This window comes from Callospermophilus lateralis, chromosome 4, assembly GCF_048772815.1.
Source record: "Callospermophilus lateralis isolate mCalLat2 chromosome 4, mCalLat2.hap1, whole genome shotgun sequence".
In the NCBI taxonomy this organism is placed as follows: Eukaryota; Metazoa; Chordata; class Mammalia; order Rodentia; family Sciuridae; genus Callospermophilus; species Callospermophilus lateralis.
In genome coordinates, this window is record NC_135308.1 from 106,510,537 (window position 1) to 106,527,180 (window position 16,644).

Sequence of the window (16,644 nt, forward strand, 5' to 3'; positions counted from 1 at the left end):
TATCGTAAACTGTTGGTATAGAGAAGAGAGAGAGAGAGAGAGAGAGAGAGAGAGAGAGAACGAAAATACATATTTCATTTACTGATGAAGGAATCCCAAGACTCAATAATGGTCAATCCCAAGACTCGATAATAATCAACTGCTAAGACTTTTTATAGGAAAGGACACAGAACAAAAGCAACAGGAAAAAGATATTAACAGTGGAAACCAAAGGTGTCCAGCCCAGGCTTCCAAAGTCTTCTTTGCCTGAGACCACATAGGAAAGCTTTTTCTGGTAGTGAACTACAGAGATGTGGGTGAAACCTCTCTCGGAAAGAAGACCAAATGAGTCTTAGAGGCCAAGACTTTATTTATAGAGTGGGGGTGGGAAACTGATCACAGAGGCTTATCCTGCTATGCAAATATCCTAGGCCACCAAAAGTCAGGACCCCAACAATAAAACCAGGTGCACATCATTAATCTTGGTGTTTGTGTAAAGCAACCTGACAAACCAGTATGGCATGGTCCATTGCTCCTGGTGAATATAACAACATCATCAGTCACTAACATAAAGAACATTCTGATGGCCATGTTCCTAGGAATTAGCCAAGGGTTAAAGATCCTCACAAATGTGGGGGACAATCAAATTTGGCTAGGATTTGAAAAGAAGGGTTTCACTGCCACAAAATCATTTGGGTTGAGATTAAAGATGGCTTCTGCCACCTGGAGGCAGACATCATAGGTGAGGCAAGAAAGCCTTTCCTGTTTAGGTCTCTTGCAGAAGGTGAGTAAACCATTAAATCACATGCTGTTTTTATATCACAAGCACTTAGTAAATTCTTGTTTAAAAGCGTGAGCCTCTTTTCACCTGTTCTGTAGGAAATAAAAGAGAATGTATTCATTTAGCAATTATACGAAAGAGATCAGGGTGAATACTTGACTCATTACTGACCAATTGGTTTATCTGGAGAAACTGAACTGAAGAAACTGAAAGCTCAGAATTGAATTGCACAGCTCTACAATAAAGCTGCACACAGCTTTGATATTTGAGGTCTCTAGGGCCAATAGTTTTCAACTTTTGGGAGCCCATTCATCTTTTAATTTTCTGAGGCATTCCAATCTCTATTTTAAGTTCTCTCCATCTGCCATATTTACTTAAGCTATTTTTCACTGGTTTTATTTTGTTATCAGAAGTTTAAGCGAACTCTCCAGGTAGGAATATTTACAAATCAAGACAAACAGCTTTGGTTCTCTATTTAGACGTGTTCCTCAAATACTCCTCAGGCTTCAAGGAAACCTGATGGGAATAGCTGGTTTCCTGGCTAGGGAAATTTTCATTTGGAGTAGGTCTACCTATCAGATATATTTCTATTTTTGGATTAATAAATTGGCATTCCGGTTTGTTTTTGGTATTATTTTAAAATGGTTTAAAATAGTATCTTAAAATTAGCATAATTTGAAGTGATTGTATTCTGTTAGGCATGCTTGCCCATCGTGGTAGGTGCTTGAATACCTGAAAACTCCACAGGTCCTTTTCTCTTCTATTCAAATTTGTTGCAAATTCTGCTGCCCTTACTAATCACAATCCCTTCTCCTTTGCCATCATTACTAAGTGGGTATTAGTTTCTTGGAGATTTGTCTTCAGACCCATTCCCAAGCACACCTGCTTTCTTGTATTTCCTTTTAGTATTTCATTTTATAAGCCTCAACCTTTTAAAGCCATCAATAGGCCACACCTGATAGTTTCTTGGCCACCCTTTGCAATTCTGTGCTATTACATGATACTATCAGCTTGTCAATCAATGCTTCCTTTCATGACCAATTCACCAAACTAATATTTCCAGGCCTCAGTGGTCCTTAATTGTACCTGCATTAGGGGCTTCCTGAAACTGAACACACACTGGGTCCTGGGCTTTACTCCAGCCATACCTATACATTCAGAACATACAGGCACATATGGGAAACAATTACTCTTATGGTTTCTGATGCATTTGGGGCCTACTTATTCCATCAGCAGGGTGAAGTCTGGGTGCTTTTGATTCCTTTTAGCATCTTCCCAACTTGTCTTTTCATTCTTTTAAGTTTGTAAACTTTGGAACTTATTCATTTTTCTGTTCATTATAATCACTAACATATAACGACACTCACCAACTGCTAAGTGTTTACAAAATGCTGCTAATCCCATTACTTCAAAGGAAAAACACTACTACTCAGGATTAAGCATGTATTTATTTTAGTTCAGTTAAAACATACATTGTTTCATTGAAACGGTGTAGCACTCCTTGCCAACAAACCACACTGGAATTGTTGGCCTCTAACAGTACAATGGGGATATTTACACTAATATACAATGTCAATGCACCCAGGTTCTCAAAGGTCTTTCATTATACTAGATCACATTTGATTTCATTACACTATCACATTTTGATAACTACTGCATTTTGAAAATTTAGGCTTTATTTAAAATTTAAATAAGAGATCTGAACTTGCACCAAGTTTTCATGAAAAAAATTTGATGTCCAACCAATTTATTGCAAATACAGTTTAAACAAGTATTTTAAATGTTTAGTATTTGTACACAACTTGAGTCTTTCTTTTATATTGAATTCTCTGTACAGGTACTTTGGGGACTTATACATAATGTGAATTCATCAAAATGCAGTTAAGAAACTTACAGGAATATATACATGTGAACCCAAGACCCAATACTGACATATTATATACAACCTATTTACAAATACATATGGACAGACAATGTATGTACATAGATTATCATAAATATTGAAAAATAGGTTAGCTTTAATGGATTAATGCTGTTCTATAAATAACATTGCAGTTATAACTGAAACATCCACGGAAGACAGTAATGCAAAATGAGGTGACAAGACAGTGGTTTTAATACTGAAGACTGCTCATTAATGGGAATTCACTGTTTAGGAACCTCAAGGCAGACAAGATAGCTCCAAGAAAACCATGCAATGGAATTTATCCTAGGAATTGATTTTGAACCTTAACCAATGAGGATTAGGGGGGAACCTCTCCAACATTGATCTGCTGTGAGAAGAGGATTCTTTTCTTCCATTCTTTCCGGGTTGCCAAGGTACTTTCTTCTACAAAGAAGGTGGTGAACGTAGAAAGCAACTCTGTACTTGGAACTCAAGTAGAAGTGCCAATTCTTGGTCTCAACTACAGGTGAGGTTCTGAATTCAAATGGAGTGCCCAAAGCCAATTAAATGAAAGCAGTGTTGTGCAATTTGTCTTCTCACTGCCTTTCTATTTCTAGATGGTCCCTAATTATTTTATCTTTGTAGAAAACAAAAATGGACTTCACCCAACATAGCACTACAAGACGTCTTCCAGTTCCGTGAGGGTCTTTAATCACAGACACATTGCCTGTAAATTAGTCACATACAATACAAGAACATGTAACAAAAACCATGTCTGCCACATTTCTGGCTCTTGTATAAAACTCAAAAAATGTTTAGTTCAAAAGAAAACTTTAGAGCCAGTTAACCAATTGATGATTCCATTATTTGCTTCCCTCAACCACTTAATGGAATTATGTATATTAGATCTTAGACATTATGCCTGATGAGCAAAGTACCACATTATTTAATAATATATTCACCATACACCGTATCGTACAATAAATGTGCTCTTAAAGCCAAGTTACAAAATAATGTTTTCACCTCTAACTGGAATTGAAATGGAAGGGTGAACATGCAGTTGGACCAAAACAACTACGTACAATTAGGTTGCACTGTTTTTCCTAGCTAATCATGTTTTGGATGTAAACAAGTAATTTTACATTATATAAGATTGAGATGACAATCCAGTGCAAACAAATTTTTAAAAAGCTTACTGCATGAGAAACCCAGTGGCCTATATGAAGAGAACTTATATCATATCAAATATCGGTGTAACCTATGGATTAGACCTCTACTACAAGACAAAACATGAATACAACTAAGCCATACAAAGTCAAGTAAATCACACTTCCAGTAGATGAGCATTTTGAAAAGTTGTACTCTCTGGATAGAATAGTTCTGGCCTATTGCCATCAAGTGCCCATTTTTCACTGCTGGAAGCAATGTCAAAAAAGGGCTGGCCCAAAAAGAGACCCAGAGCTGTCAATACAACTCTGGAGACAGATGCAACTGAATAAACCCTGTTTTACCCAATTGCACTATTTGGTACCTCAAAATTAGCTATTTTATTTCCCACAGAAATATCTACATTATCTTCCATTCTAATAGGCTGAAGACTTAAAAATTTAAGTCTGAATGAACCACATTATTTGGGGAGAGAAGAAAAATGATGAACAGGGTTCATCTGATTTGGTGTAGCAATAATCAATCATCCTATATGTAAGGTGAAGTTTGAATGGAAAAAACAATGCTTCCTAATTCATGGTACAATTTTTCACAACATCATTTACTGTTAAAAATTATTTTGGGTAAAAAAGTATTTGGCTTATAATGCCTACAAAAAAGGCAAATCATTTCATAATACTAATATTAATTTTTAAATACCAATGAAATTATTTTACGGAATTCATTGACAACTGTTTCTGGATAAAGTTAAAAAAAAAGCAATTCCTTAAAAGTAAAATAGTGCTTCTGAGGTCTTTAAGTATTTTTGGTACAAAAAATAATAGTGTTTTCAATGGTTATTTTCAATACTTTGCTGTAAATAATTGTTTCTCACATCGAATGGTTCCATTAGGCACATTCAAGTAAAATCATAAAATATCCAAGTTAAACAATGACACAGCCAAACATGTGGCTTGATAAAAGTTAAGAGTTCGTCCATTCTCTGGAATGGAATAAAATTGTCACTTCCCTTAACCCGAGACTCGTGGTTTTGTTGTTAATATCCATTCCTAACATACAGATAAGTTTCTTTAAAATAGAAAAAGAAAAAGTAAAGAAAAAAAGTTCACTTATTCTGCATTCAGAAGAACCAGCGAGGAATCTGCACTTCAAAAGGAAGTGAAACTGAAAACATCAGGTGAAATTTCATAGTAGTTGAGCTGACTCAACACTGGCTTCAGATGGACTATTCGAGTTTGAGTGGTATCAATTAATGGCCACCTCCAGGAGCATTGTGTACCCAATCCAAAACAATCAAGGCCATGCTTCCGATCATCACCACTATGCCACTGATCAGGAAAAACAGAGCCTGCAATGATCAGAGAAAACTAATCAGCAAGCAACACATATGCTAAACATTCCTTACCTTTAATTTAGGTTCATGCTTACTAAAGTTACATCTGTATAATGTTCTATACTAGTTTTGCTTTGTTAAATATAAACTATTTCCTGTGATCAAGGGGTTATTTTTAGTATAAAATGACTATACTTATAAAGCTTCCTGAATTACACTTTTTCATTACTGTCACTATCCAATTTTGAATAAAACAAGGTGACAGTTGTTGGTGCATAAACAATTCCAGACCAGAATGGTAATGGAAAATATTGAGAAGCAATTTTTTTTCCCTAAACAGACCAGGATTCTAGCTCCAGAACCACAATACCCGTCATGCTCTTGGTAGTCAGTTATCACTACATCTCAAGTATACAATGGTCAACACTTTGGCCCTACTGAGCTTTGCTTTGAGGACGGTTAGTTTCATTCAACTAAACACCTCAGCCTTTTCTCCTTATATACTCAATGTCCCTTTAAGCACCTATCACACAACAATCACTGGTGAACGGGTGTTAAAAGTTGGGTGTCTCTGTGCTATTCCTATCTCTAAAATGTCTAATAACTCTCTTCTAATCAAATTGAGTATCTGTGAGATGGCAAATTATCTTTTTTACTCCCCCCCCAAACTTCTGTCAAGTTGTATTATTTACTGAAATGCTTACTAGAAATAACTATGATGGCTGAGAAAGTAAAGTTAAAATCAACTGGGGGAATCTCTGATGTTAAAAAAAGTTGTTAGTTTTTACAGCTATCATCTTTCACTCACCCCAATCTTTTGTACAGACTTCATAGATTCCTTCTTCACCAACTTGATATAGAAGGCAGATGGAAGAATAAAAATCAACATAGCAGCTGCAGACGCACCTGTAAAAGAATATTTACCATTTCTTGAGAATTCAATGAGTAATATTTTTAAAGTCTTAACAACACTTCAGGGATGTTAAATTCAAATTCCATTTGAATCAACTTTGATACTCTAAAATACTTACCAATAAAACCAAAGATATCCCTAATAGTTGGAACAAAGATAACAAGCAAATTGGTAAATGCCAAGATAGACACTGTAATAAGGCTATGACGCCACCAACTGAAATCTTTTGTTGCACATAACAAGTGTGTTATAGAACTCCGGATCTGAAAAAAAATATATATATACTATTTTAAAATCCAGCTTTAATTAATGCAAAAATAAAAAATCCCAAGTAATAGTGAATATATCTGAACATCTTACAAATGTTCCTGTCTAAAAATACATGCTTACTCAAAAGGCAATTGATTACTTACTGGGAAAATAACTACTGGTACAGTCAGGGTGACGGCCACCAGCACAGCCAAACGAACAATGAGAAGAAGAATATCAGTTCCCATAACAGTAGAATAGGTATGAAGCAATTCTGACTCCACATGTTCTGTGGGGAAAGATAAAAAAGCTTTTAGTGTGCTGTTTTCTCTGAAGATCAAGTAGAAAACCTAACTTATGGTGAAATCTGTACTAAAATTATTAGCTACTCACAAAACGAATAAGAGGCTAATAAGATTAATTTGGAATTATGGCTAATGCAATTAAAATAACATTGAAGGAGAGTTTTTCTAAATACCAAGTAGAGATTTAGCCACATGACCTGCATTAAAAACAACAGGAGCTAAATAGCTAAATCCCATGGTTTGGCTTAGTTTGTCTGTTATACAGTTTAAAGGTGACGGGAGAATAAGCAGACAGCAGGTAAGAATATCATAAAAACCTGCCATAAAAATGACTAATGTTGTTCAAACCTGGATTCTAAAAATTACTATAATACACTATAGGAAATTCTAAACTCTAAATTCAACTTTCATCTCAACTATGAAAGATTACAAACCAGTCTGAACTTTTTAAGTGATAAAACTACACACAGAAAAGTATCAGCTTAGTACAATAAATTAGTTTTTTCCCCTCAAGTTAGGCATTATTTACCATAAAATGTCAGGTATCCAAAGAGAGCAGCAAGCAGATACATAAGAAACATAGCAAAAAATGAAATCTTGGACACATTCATCATTCTTCTCCGGCTGCGGCTATGTAAATTTAAAAGAAAATGCAAACGTGTATTTTAGCAACAGTTACAAACCATTGTTTAATATTTTCACAGTAAGTTTATATAAAAGCAAAGGACTCACCCTTTCAGCTCTTCATAGATGGGAAGAACAGCAGGATGACAGACAAATGAAAATGTCAGAATTGGCACAGCATATACAGTCTGAAAAAGATGTAAAAGCTTATTTAATATCCTGATGTGAGACTGCCTATCCAGTGTGGACAATATCCTAACTTCTAAATCTCCCCATTATTTAGTACCACACGATTATTTCATTTCTTAATCTATTAAGATATAAACCCATATTTTCTTCACAACTCAGTAGCTAATTGAATGCTTTCTAAGAAGGATTAATTTCCCACCCTTCCTTTACTTTAGGAATTAAGTTACCTGGGAGTTGAAGATAAAATAATGTGGTCTGCAAGAGTCAACTTCAGTCATGTTAAACATCAAATTAGGTATGAAAGTTGTTGGCTCTGTTAGGGTGCTGTTTACTGTTTCATTAATTATCAAAGCAGCTTCCATAGGACAAGGAATCTGAAATTTCTTGCAAATCACCTGAAAATATATTATTTTGCCTTTGTTAAGCTGAACAATGAGACAGAGGTTATAACCAATATTCTCTGAAGAAAAACCATACCTACCACAATCAGAAAGAACATCATACACAACAAGGAAAGGCCACTGGTATATCCCAAATATCCTGTAAGAGATAGGAAAAAAACCTAAAAACCTAGTTTAATAAAATAGGGCTCTGCAGGGCAAATGTAAGTCAATTCTTATGGGAAGACTTGAGACACTAAAAAGTGTAGTAGATAACAGTATTAAATTTCTAATTCTAATATACTAAGACACATACTTGTTATAATAAAAATCATGAAACAATTATTGTGCATTTCTGCTTATAAGGGACAAGACAACAGTTATTTCAATGAAATATTCTGACTCTTTGGGAGCCATCCTACTAAGACTTTAAATAACTACAGGTCATGCATGCTTCAATTAATACAGGGGTTCAGGGCCTTTCAGCTTTCATAAATTCTAGCAAAGAAAACCATTTCAATTTTCTTTAGAAACAGGTTTGCTCACCTAAATTTCTTAGCAGTGACAAAGGAAGAATGAGCACCAATGACACCAGCAGAACCAAATAGTCACCATTCAGATACCACAATCTGAATTAAAGAAAAAAGAAGCAAGGTCAAAACCAGCTACAGAATGTACACATCTTGTTAGAGGACTCTACAGAGATACCTTAAAAATAAACACAGGAAAAAAAAAAAGTTTTGGAAAAAGTATCCCTTATTAAAGACAGGAATAACTTTTTAACTTTGTATGCTAGATGAATATTCACTCAGGTTAGAAATAGGGTATAAAACAGTCTAACTTTTGTCCCTTTATTTGCTCTAGGAAGGCTGCCAGTTGATTCATAACATAAAATGCTTCTTGAAGGCTTGATACTAACATAGGGAACAAAGCTGCTTTGTGAAGCCAGTAAGCTAATCTTTAAGCACTTTTAGAAAAATTGTACACCAACTTTGTTATAGCTTCAGCCTGTAATTTCTAATGCTGGAAACAAGTACATTTTACAACAAGCTGTATTTTTTTTAAAAGACATTTGTTAGCAAATACACTTATTCAACATTTCAACAAGGAAAGTTTTTATACTTAGATTAAAATGCACAGGCAAAACCCAAAGCCAAGCCAAAACCTAGAACAAGAGGGGGTGGGGGAGGCCCAAATCTAATTCTCCAAACCAGTACTTGTTCCAGATTATCAATGTGCTGTTAACACCTTGACCCACCTTGACTCCCAAAGTAGTATCAAAAGATCCTTTCTGAACTTACAGGACACAAAAAAGTTTTATGTATATCCCCTAAGACTTCTACAATTATGTTTTTTCCTTTTTAGTTAATTAAGAACTATACCTTTCTTTAAATCGCTATTTTCAAACTCTTAACTGCTCATAAATTCCATTCTTCTCACTTTGGCAACAAGAACCCCACAGACAACTAATATTTAAAGATTATCACATTACATTTCTAAAGCCACACCAAAGATAACCATACCTCTCTATTTTGAGGTAATATACTGCCTGTAAGTTGGGAAGTAAATGAGCCTTTCTGTGTTTACTTCAGGTAAAAACCTGCTAGTTCACTGGAATGAATAACCTTGTAAGAAGAAAAAGGTTCCTACTATGTGGTCATATATTTTTTGATATCCTGCTTTAAACAATAAGGTTTAAGACTGACTTTTAATGTAATTCAAAGCTGGGGTCCATATTATATAACGATAACTTCTCAAATGTGAATATAAAGAGAAACTTCTAGAAAACCTGTTTTTACACACAGATTAGATATAGGTATTCAGAATTACAAACTAGCTACTATCTTTGGCCTTTCATTTTCAAAAGTTCAAATCAGTTTATAGGGGGCTTCTTGGTCAGTTTCATCAGGAGCATTTTATGGCTAATTTACTAATAATCATTTTATATCCAACTTGGGTCAAATGTATCTAACCATTTTAGAATGTAATTGTTTAGCCATTTTAGACTATAATTGTTTCTTAGGAGTAACCTTACTTAGCACCTACCCAGTTGTATCTTCAATGTTCATTAATGCCTGGATCACCAAAGGTAACTCATATTTCACTATGAAGAGGTAGCTTGACATAGCTGGAGGAAAACAAAATTATACCATTACAAGTGCAAAATGTGGCATGTGACACGAAAACTCATGTGTCACCACTGTGCTACACAATGAGCAAAACGTCTATCCATATCACCTTTTAAAACTTACCTCCAATGTTCTGCATTGTAATTGACCCAGAGGCTGCAAGCTTTCCAACCAGTCCAAATGCCTTATGTCCCAACTGTTCATATAACAAAGACCCTACAATTTGAATAAAACAGGATGGATCATGAGCAAGCCCTTTTCAAGAAGAAAATCATGATAGGTATAAATTATTTTAGGGGGAAAAAAAAAAAATCAAGGGATGTTTCCTTACCTCCTTCATTGGCAGTCTTCAAAAGGAGATGAACAGAATATAGGGAAAATATTGACACAAATGTCAAAAGAATTCTGTTGAAGGAAGGAGAAGGTACAAGGTTATAAACAAGCAGGGCTATCTTAAAGATAATGCTTTTTGTTTTTTTAAATATGGAGCATATCTTGTTTGTGCCAATATGTTCCCAAGAATTGGCGTCCTCTTTTCTGCTAACCGGAATGTCAATTTCACCTCTTGACAGACAATAAAAATTCATAACGAGATGTTTCAGATGCTAGTTCCATAGCAACTATGGTTAAGAGCAAGGATGTACACCCTGTACCAATTGCAGCAGGAGATGCTGGAAAAACTTCCCAGTGGAGCATTCTGATTTTGGCACTATAAAAATTAGATGTCTGCCACGTCTGTGTCTTAATGGTTCCCTTTTTCTATAAAAGGTCAGTAAAATTTGTCATTAAGCCTCACCCATGAGTTTTCTTTTTCTTTTTTTTTTTTTTGGTGAAATCCAATTGAGACAGGTTCAGGAAAGGTCTTGAGACCACATGGACAGTGTAGATAAGGAGAGGAATGGGAAAGGGGAAATGATACTAACATTTTAAGTGTCAGGCACTACAAACTTTACTAACAACTGGGCACGAATCAGAGAACTAATGACCATGAAGATATAATAAACTGTAGCTCAAGGTGAGGAATACAAGCTGTCACATACTTAAATGCCTATGCTAGAACAAGCAGGCCATCAAGTTTGACAGTCTAAACTAGTTTTGACAGTCTAAACTATCCTTTCCCTTAAACTTTTCACTTTGATGAGGGGAAAAAATAGAATACAGGTTTTCTCTCATCCCAGCTACATGTTCCTTTCACCCAAGCCGGATAGGATTTTTATTTTTAAGAAACAAATGAACAACAATAACAACAACAAAAATCAAGGAAACTCATAGAAAACCCTGCAAAGACAATGGTCATGTGAATTTTGTTCTGTATGGGCAAACTGCACACAGTATGATATAGATGTAAGATGCTGGCAAAGAAATTGATGTCTAGGAATTAAATGTAGGAAATGGCAATTCTAACACCAGAAATTTAAGGTGACACTACTAGCTTCACTTCTAACTGGAGAAAAGATGTTGGTTTAGTTAAAAACAAAACAAAGTAACAATGAAAGATAAAAGGACTTCATCTCCTTAGAGGTCACATTCAACTTCAAGACTGATTCCAGTTAAAAAGGTCATCTATAGAGTTAAGTGAACCATCTCGTGGCTTTTGGCCCACTTACCTCTATACCACTGAATATGATGGAAATACTGGCAAATAAAAACTCAAGCAATCTTGGTACCATTTAGCCACTTATTATAAAGGTTAATCAAACATGTAAACTTCTATTGAAATAGGAGCAATCCAAAAGTGCAAGGGTAACATCAGACTTTTCCTTTCACTTCGGAAAGAGTTGCCATTTTATCTCATTTAATTTTTTGCACTATAACCAACGTCAGTAGCATTTTAAAATTGCTTCCAGTTTAATACCAAGAGCTAGGAAGGGTTTCAGATATTTAACTATTCAAGTTTCCCACTAAAAACTTTGAAATTATAGGATCCCGTCCATGTAAATGCTTGGTCCTTCACCTAAACAGGAGATCTTTAATGTCTCGTTCTAATAAAGCATATCCTATGAATCCTAGCTTCCAGTTCCCAAAACCAGTTTAACCACACTATGGAGTTTCACAAAGCAGAGCTTTGCAAAAGTCTGCTTTTCTTTTCACGAACATTCCATCATGCTGGGGAAAATAAGAACTTGAGTGTAAGGTACCAGTCAGTAAACTAAAACATATTTGTCACAAAGGAACAGTTTCATGTTATGTATGTATGTATGGTTACCTCACCTAATACAATGAAAATATTAAGTAGTGGGCTCCTACATAGCAACTGCTTTAGCTAGGAGTCCATAGATACTTAATGGTTATGAACCAAACATTGAAAAATACATGCTCAAACTTGCATGTACATTAGTCAGGTATTTTCCTGGAAATACAGTCCATATTTTTCTACCATATTTCCAGGGTACAGATGCCTAAATAATGGTCTTCTCTAAAGTTTTCTGTACCTCCAAAATTCTGTCCAGGGATTTATGGTGAAAAGCATAAGACTGACCAATTCTAACTGGGTAATTAGGGAGGAAAACTATTTAAAAACAGGTATATGTATTCATTTTTGCCACAGCATGCAATGGTAAAGATCTGGAAAAACAAACATTGAAAAAAGAAGGAGAAAAAAACCCCTCCACATGTATGAATCGCTTTTCAGCAACCAGAAGATTATGACTCACTTGTCCTAAAACAAACATGCTGCAGGCCAGGTAAATATCACCACACCTTACATGTTTGGAATTTTCTTTTTCCTTATTCATTTAAGGGGCCCCAAGTCCTTGGGGAGACCTTGTCCATTTTTCAAGCTGATATGGAGACACTTATTTATATTTTTTACTTCTCCTTTTACCAAAACAGAAATTGCAGCCACTCTGGATTTATCAATTCTTTTTTATTATCCAGTATGTGTTAAACTTTATGCTAAGTTTGTCAGTTTGAGGGGGTGCCCTATTTTTTTCTACCTAAATGGCTTTCTTGGTTTTGTGCAATATGTAGAATAATAAAGATTTTATGATTTTACATACTTTTAACTTGAAAGAACTAATTTTTAAGTCAATTATTTAAACTGTAAATTTGATTTCTGGAGCCAAAACATGTCTTATTATCGTATTAACTGCCCTGTATGGCAGATTCACTACTTACACATACTTACATAAAAAGAGCAATTCCAGTATTAGCCATGGCATAAGAAAGCCCAAGGATTCCACTGCCCACAATCGCATTGCTCAGATTAAATACTGACATTCCAAAGGAAGTAGTACCTGGATGCTACATAAAGGGAAAACGATAACCAAACATATAACAATAATTAAATGGAGAAAACCAGGTTTGGGCAAGTTAGATTTGAAATCTAAAACTATTCTTTTACTCCATAAAGCCACAGATAAATTATTTTTTAACTTACAAAGTCTGTTTCATACTTCTTCTTCCCCAGATTTGATTCAAGTAAAAAGTTCTGGTTTTCAGGATCTACATCTGCGTAATGACTGCAAAAAAAAATATGTATACATAAATGTAAAATATATAAATTATACACCAGTCTGCTTTAATATAAAGTAGTTCCTCTCCTTTTGCCAGAACGCCTTAATATATAAACATTAACAGGGAGACGAACACAAGATAGGACTTTCACAGGATACTGTCATTGCAATAAGGCAACTGGGTAACTCATATGAGTTTCTGCACTCTCCAAATGCTACAGTAAATTAAAGCAACAAAAGCAGAGTCCGAGGTAACTCCCAGACCTGTGTTTTTTTTTTTTTTTTAAAGTGCACAACTTTTCCTACCTTTTCAGAGCAGCTTGCTTGGTGGGATAGGAGTAGTTGAAATCACTGTTGGAACTGTAGCTGCTGCTGTCTTCATCCGGGGAAATATTGAACCTTCCCATTTCGGCTTTCTTCATGGTGAGCATCAGGAGGAATCGGGTGCGCAGAGCAGCTCTGGGTTCCTTTTGTCCTTGGCGGTGCACCGGCCCCGCAAGGCTGCCTGAGAAGGTAAAGGCGGCGCGTCAACACTGCAGCGCCCGCCCGCCACCCGATCACGTGACGCCGCCGGGCGGTGCAGCGCGGCTGATTCATCCCAGTCCAGGCGAGTGGAAAAGTACCAGCCGAGCGCGAGGGGCGGGGGCGCGCCGAGGGGCGGAAAAGTACAGACGGCGGAGCCGCCGAGAACAAAGATGATCCCACTACAGCACTGCACCCGCAGAGGCCCCTTCGCTGGCAGATTTTAGTATTTCACCTTCTCCACTGTCACGAGTCTAAGCCGGGGAGAGGGTGGCGAGGGGGTCTGTTTGCTTTCCTCCAGCCGCCCCAGTTTGCACAGGCGTAAGAGACACTCGTTCCGCCCAGGCACTGCCTAACGTGCTGCCAACCCTGGCGCACGGCTCCTTTTTCAGCATGTGGAACAACAATACCACGTAATCCGTCCCTTACAGACCCGAGACCCCCAGAGAGGGTAATGTTTCTGTGGCAGCTAGCAAGCTTCCCAAGGCAGCGTTCAGGGCTGACACTGATTCTCCTCTCACAAAAAGGGGCGAAGGCCCAGCCCCGGACGCGCGGAGGGTTTGTTTACACGCGCACACCGTGCCCTCAAGCACACCCGTTCACAGGCATTCGGCCCGCCAGCGCTTCGCCCGGCCCTGCCCCTCCTATGCCCGGAAAGGAACTGATGCAATATCGATCCTCGATTGTCAAACGTCCCCGGTCCTTCTTCCCCAATCTTGGCTCCTGATATAATAAAAGCCCGAGCCTACTTCCGCCAGCCCTGGATTCTTGGACCCCTGGACTTAATTATTTTTATGAATGCAAATCAGTCACAAGACTTGCCGCAGCGGAGCCGCGGGCCCGGCGGGCTCCCATCCCCCTAACGGGAAGATGCGGCTCCGCGCCGGGCGGGCACGCGGCCCTGGCCTCTCGCCCCTTCCTTGACTGCCCTGAGGTTAGCGACTCCCGGGCGGCAGACCCAGCTTAATGAAGAAGCCCGCTCCAGCCCAGAGGGAACTGCCCCCGCGCCGCCTTCCCGCCGCGGCCCCTCCCGGGCGCCCCTCCCCCACCCCGCTCGGGGGCCCCGCGCCCTTTAGCACAGACGCTCCCCGCGCGCTTTACCTCGGTGGTCTCCGCTCCTGGATCCGCAAACCTCACGCAAACGTCTTCGGCAGGTTTGTCTCAGTTAAATAAAAATCGTCAAAAAATAAAAGAAAACCAGGAAATTAAAAAAAAATACCCCCAAATCCGATAACAGGCAGGAAAAAAGAATTTTAATTTAAAAATGAAATGGCAAATTGCCGCCCCAATCCTCCGGCGTCCGCCGTGTCAAGGGAAAGGCGCGAGTGTGCGGGATCGCGTGGTCGGCTGCGGACGTCGGTGCGGGAAAAGGCGCTCGGGGCGGCGGCGGCGTGGCAGGGCTCTAGAGCAACCCTGCGAGCCGCGGGTTATAGCGGAACCCGTGGACACGTCAGTGGGCGGGGCGCAGCCGCTGGGGTGCCTGCCTTTGTATATCAACACCACCTGGGCTCCGCCCCCGGCCCGCCCAGCTCCGAGACTCCACCCTCGCCCCCCGTGCCCGCGCGCTTCCCCCAGCGGCCGCCAGGAGCCCGAGGCGCCCCAGACCCTTGTGCAAAAAGCGACTCTTAGCTTCCTGGACAGTCAGGAAAGGTCCCCCGCGTGCTTCTCTGCGCCTATTCTTTTCAGCCCTCATCCCGGGTCTCTGAGGAGCCTTCTCTTTCAAATTCCCTACCGTCCCAGTCACCACCAGTCCTAGCTTTTGGGGGAACACATCCGGCCCACCAAACCCTTTCTTGCCAGTGAATTTTGAGACTTATTTTGGGGTTTTCGCTCACAAATTTCGCTCGCAAACTTGGTCCAACACAGCAACGATGCCTTCATGGTGGGTTTCTGTTCTCGTTCTTTCTTTTCCACCTAGATCAGGTTTCACTTTTACAAACTATCCTGGTTAGGTCGGTTGGCAGCATCATTTTGGGATATACCTTTTGTACGGACATGGAAAATCCTGCTAGGGAAAAGTTACATTTTGACCAGCAAGCCAGAGGGGCCTCTGTTGGGGGACCTCAGCTCATCTCAAGACGTTTAGGAATCCCCAGTTTTCCCTTGGCTGAACATTTCATTATTTCACCACCCCATCCGCAATTTGAGAGCTCTTCTCTCCCTCCTCCTCTTTACAAAGGCGCTGCCTGTGTTGGAATGCTGGTCTGAGAAGCTTTCTCCCTAGCCTCGTCCTTTCCTTCGGTGGTGATGTGGTCTTGCTGAGCCGGGCAACTAAGGGCCCCTTCGCTGTGGAATACTTGGTGCTGCCGGAAAGGCAAGAGTCCTTCCCTTGCTGGAAACAAAGACCCCTCGGGAGAGAGAAATGTTAGTTGAATAAAGGAATAAACAAACGAGTTTGACCTACTGCTCCCTTCCTTTTGGAGACGTGGGAGAGATTGGGCAGGGCATAGAGGAAAGGGTTGGGTGTGATCACAATTTTTGCTTTCAATGTTTTCCTGAGGAAATTTGTACAGCTGCCTATTTCCGCTGCACGTGAGACTTCGGGTGCCTTCAGCCTGCACCAGTGTCGGTGATTGATAGGGGAGGACCTGATTTCCCCTTTAAACTCCTGTATTCCCCACCCCAAACCTTCTATTCTGGTCAGACCAGTCGGACTTAAACAATAGTCTTTTTTGCATTAGTGCCCAACCTCCCCTCACCCCTCTCAAATGCCCCCATCAGTCAAAGCTTAGT

At 38.9% G+C, this 16,644-nt stretch overlaps 1 protein-coding gene across 1 annotated transcript; it reads right to left on the minus strand.

Annotated features, from left to right (window-relative positions):
* Positions 1–2,189: 2,189 nt before the first annotated feature.
* Positions 2,190–15,355, minus strand: Slc38a2 (solute carrier family 38 member 2). Its single transcript, XM_076854356.1, has 16 exons — positions 15,013–15,355; positions 13,696–13,894; positions 13,314–13,395; positions 13,062–13,177; positions 10,266–10,339; positions 10,058–10,150; positions 9,852–9,933; positions 8,352–8,434; positions 7,907–7,965; positions 7,653–7,820; positions 7,345–7,424; positions 7,142–7,242; positions 6,472–6,596; positions 6,177–6,321; positions 5,954–6,051; positions 2,190–5,160 (listed from the first exon to the last, which is right to left on the minus strand). The coding sequence occupies exons 2-16, from the start codon at positions 13,818–13,820 to the stop codon at positions 5,062–5,064; spliced, it is 1,530 nt and encodes a 509-aa protein (XP_076710471.1). The 5' UTR covers positions 13,821–13,894; positions 15,013–15,355; the 3' UTR covers positions 2,190–5,061.
* Positions 15,356–16,644: the final 1,289 nt, after the last annotated feature.

Coding starts and splice junctions, on each gene's coding strand:
- Slc38a2 (XM_076854356.1), bottom strand. CDS start 13,820: ATGCTCACCATGAAGAAAGCCGAAATGGGAAGGTTCAATATTTCCCCG. Junction 10,151..10,265: donor GAAGACTGCCAATGAAGGAG/GTAAGGAAACAT, acceptor TTCAAATTGTAG/GGTCTTTGTTATATGAACAG. Junction 6,322..6,471: donor TACCAGTAGTTATTTTCCCA/GTAAGTAATCAA, acceptor ATTTTTTTTCAG/ATCCGGAGTTCTATAACACA.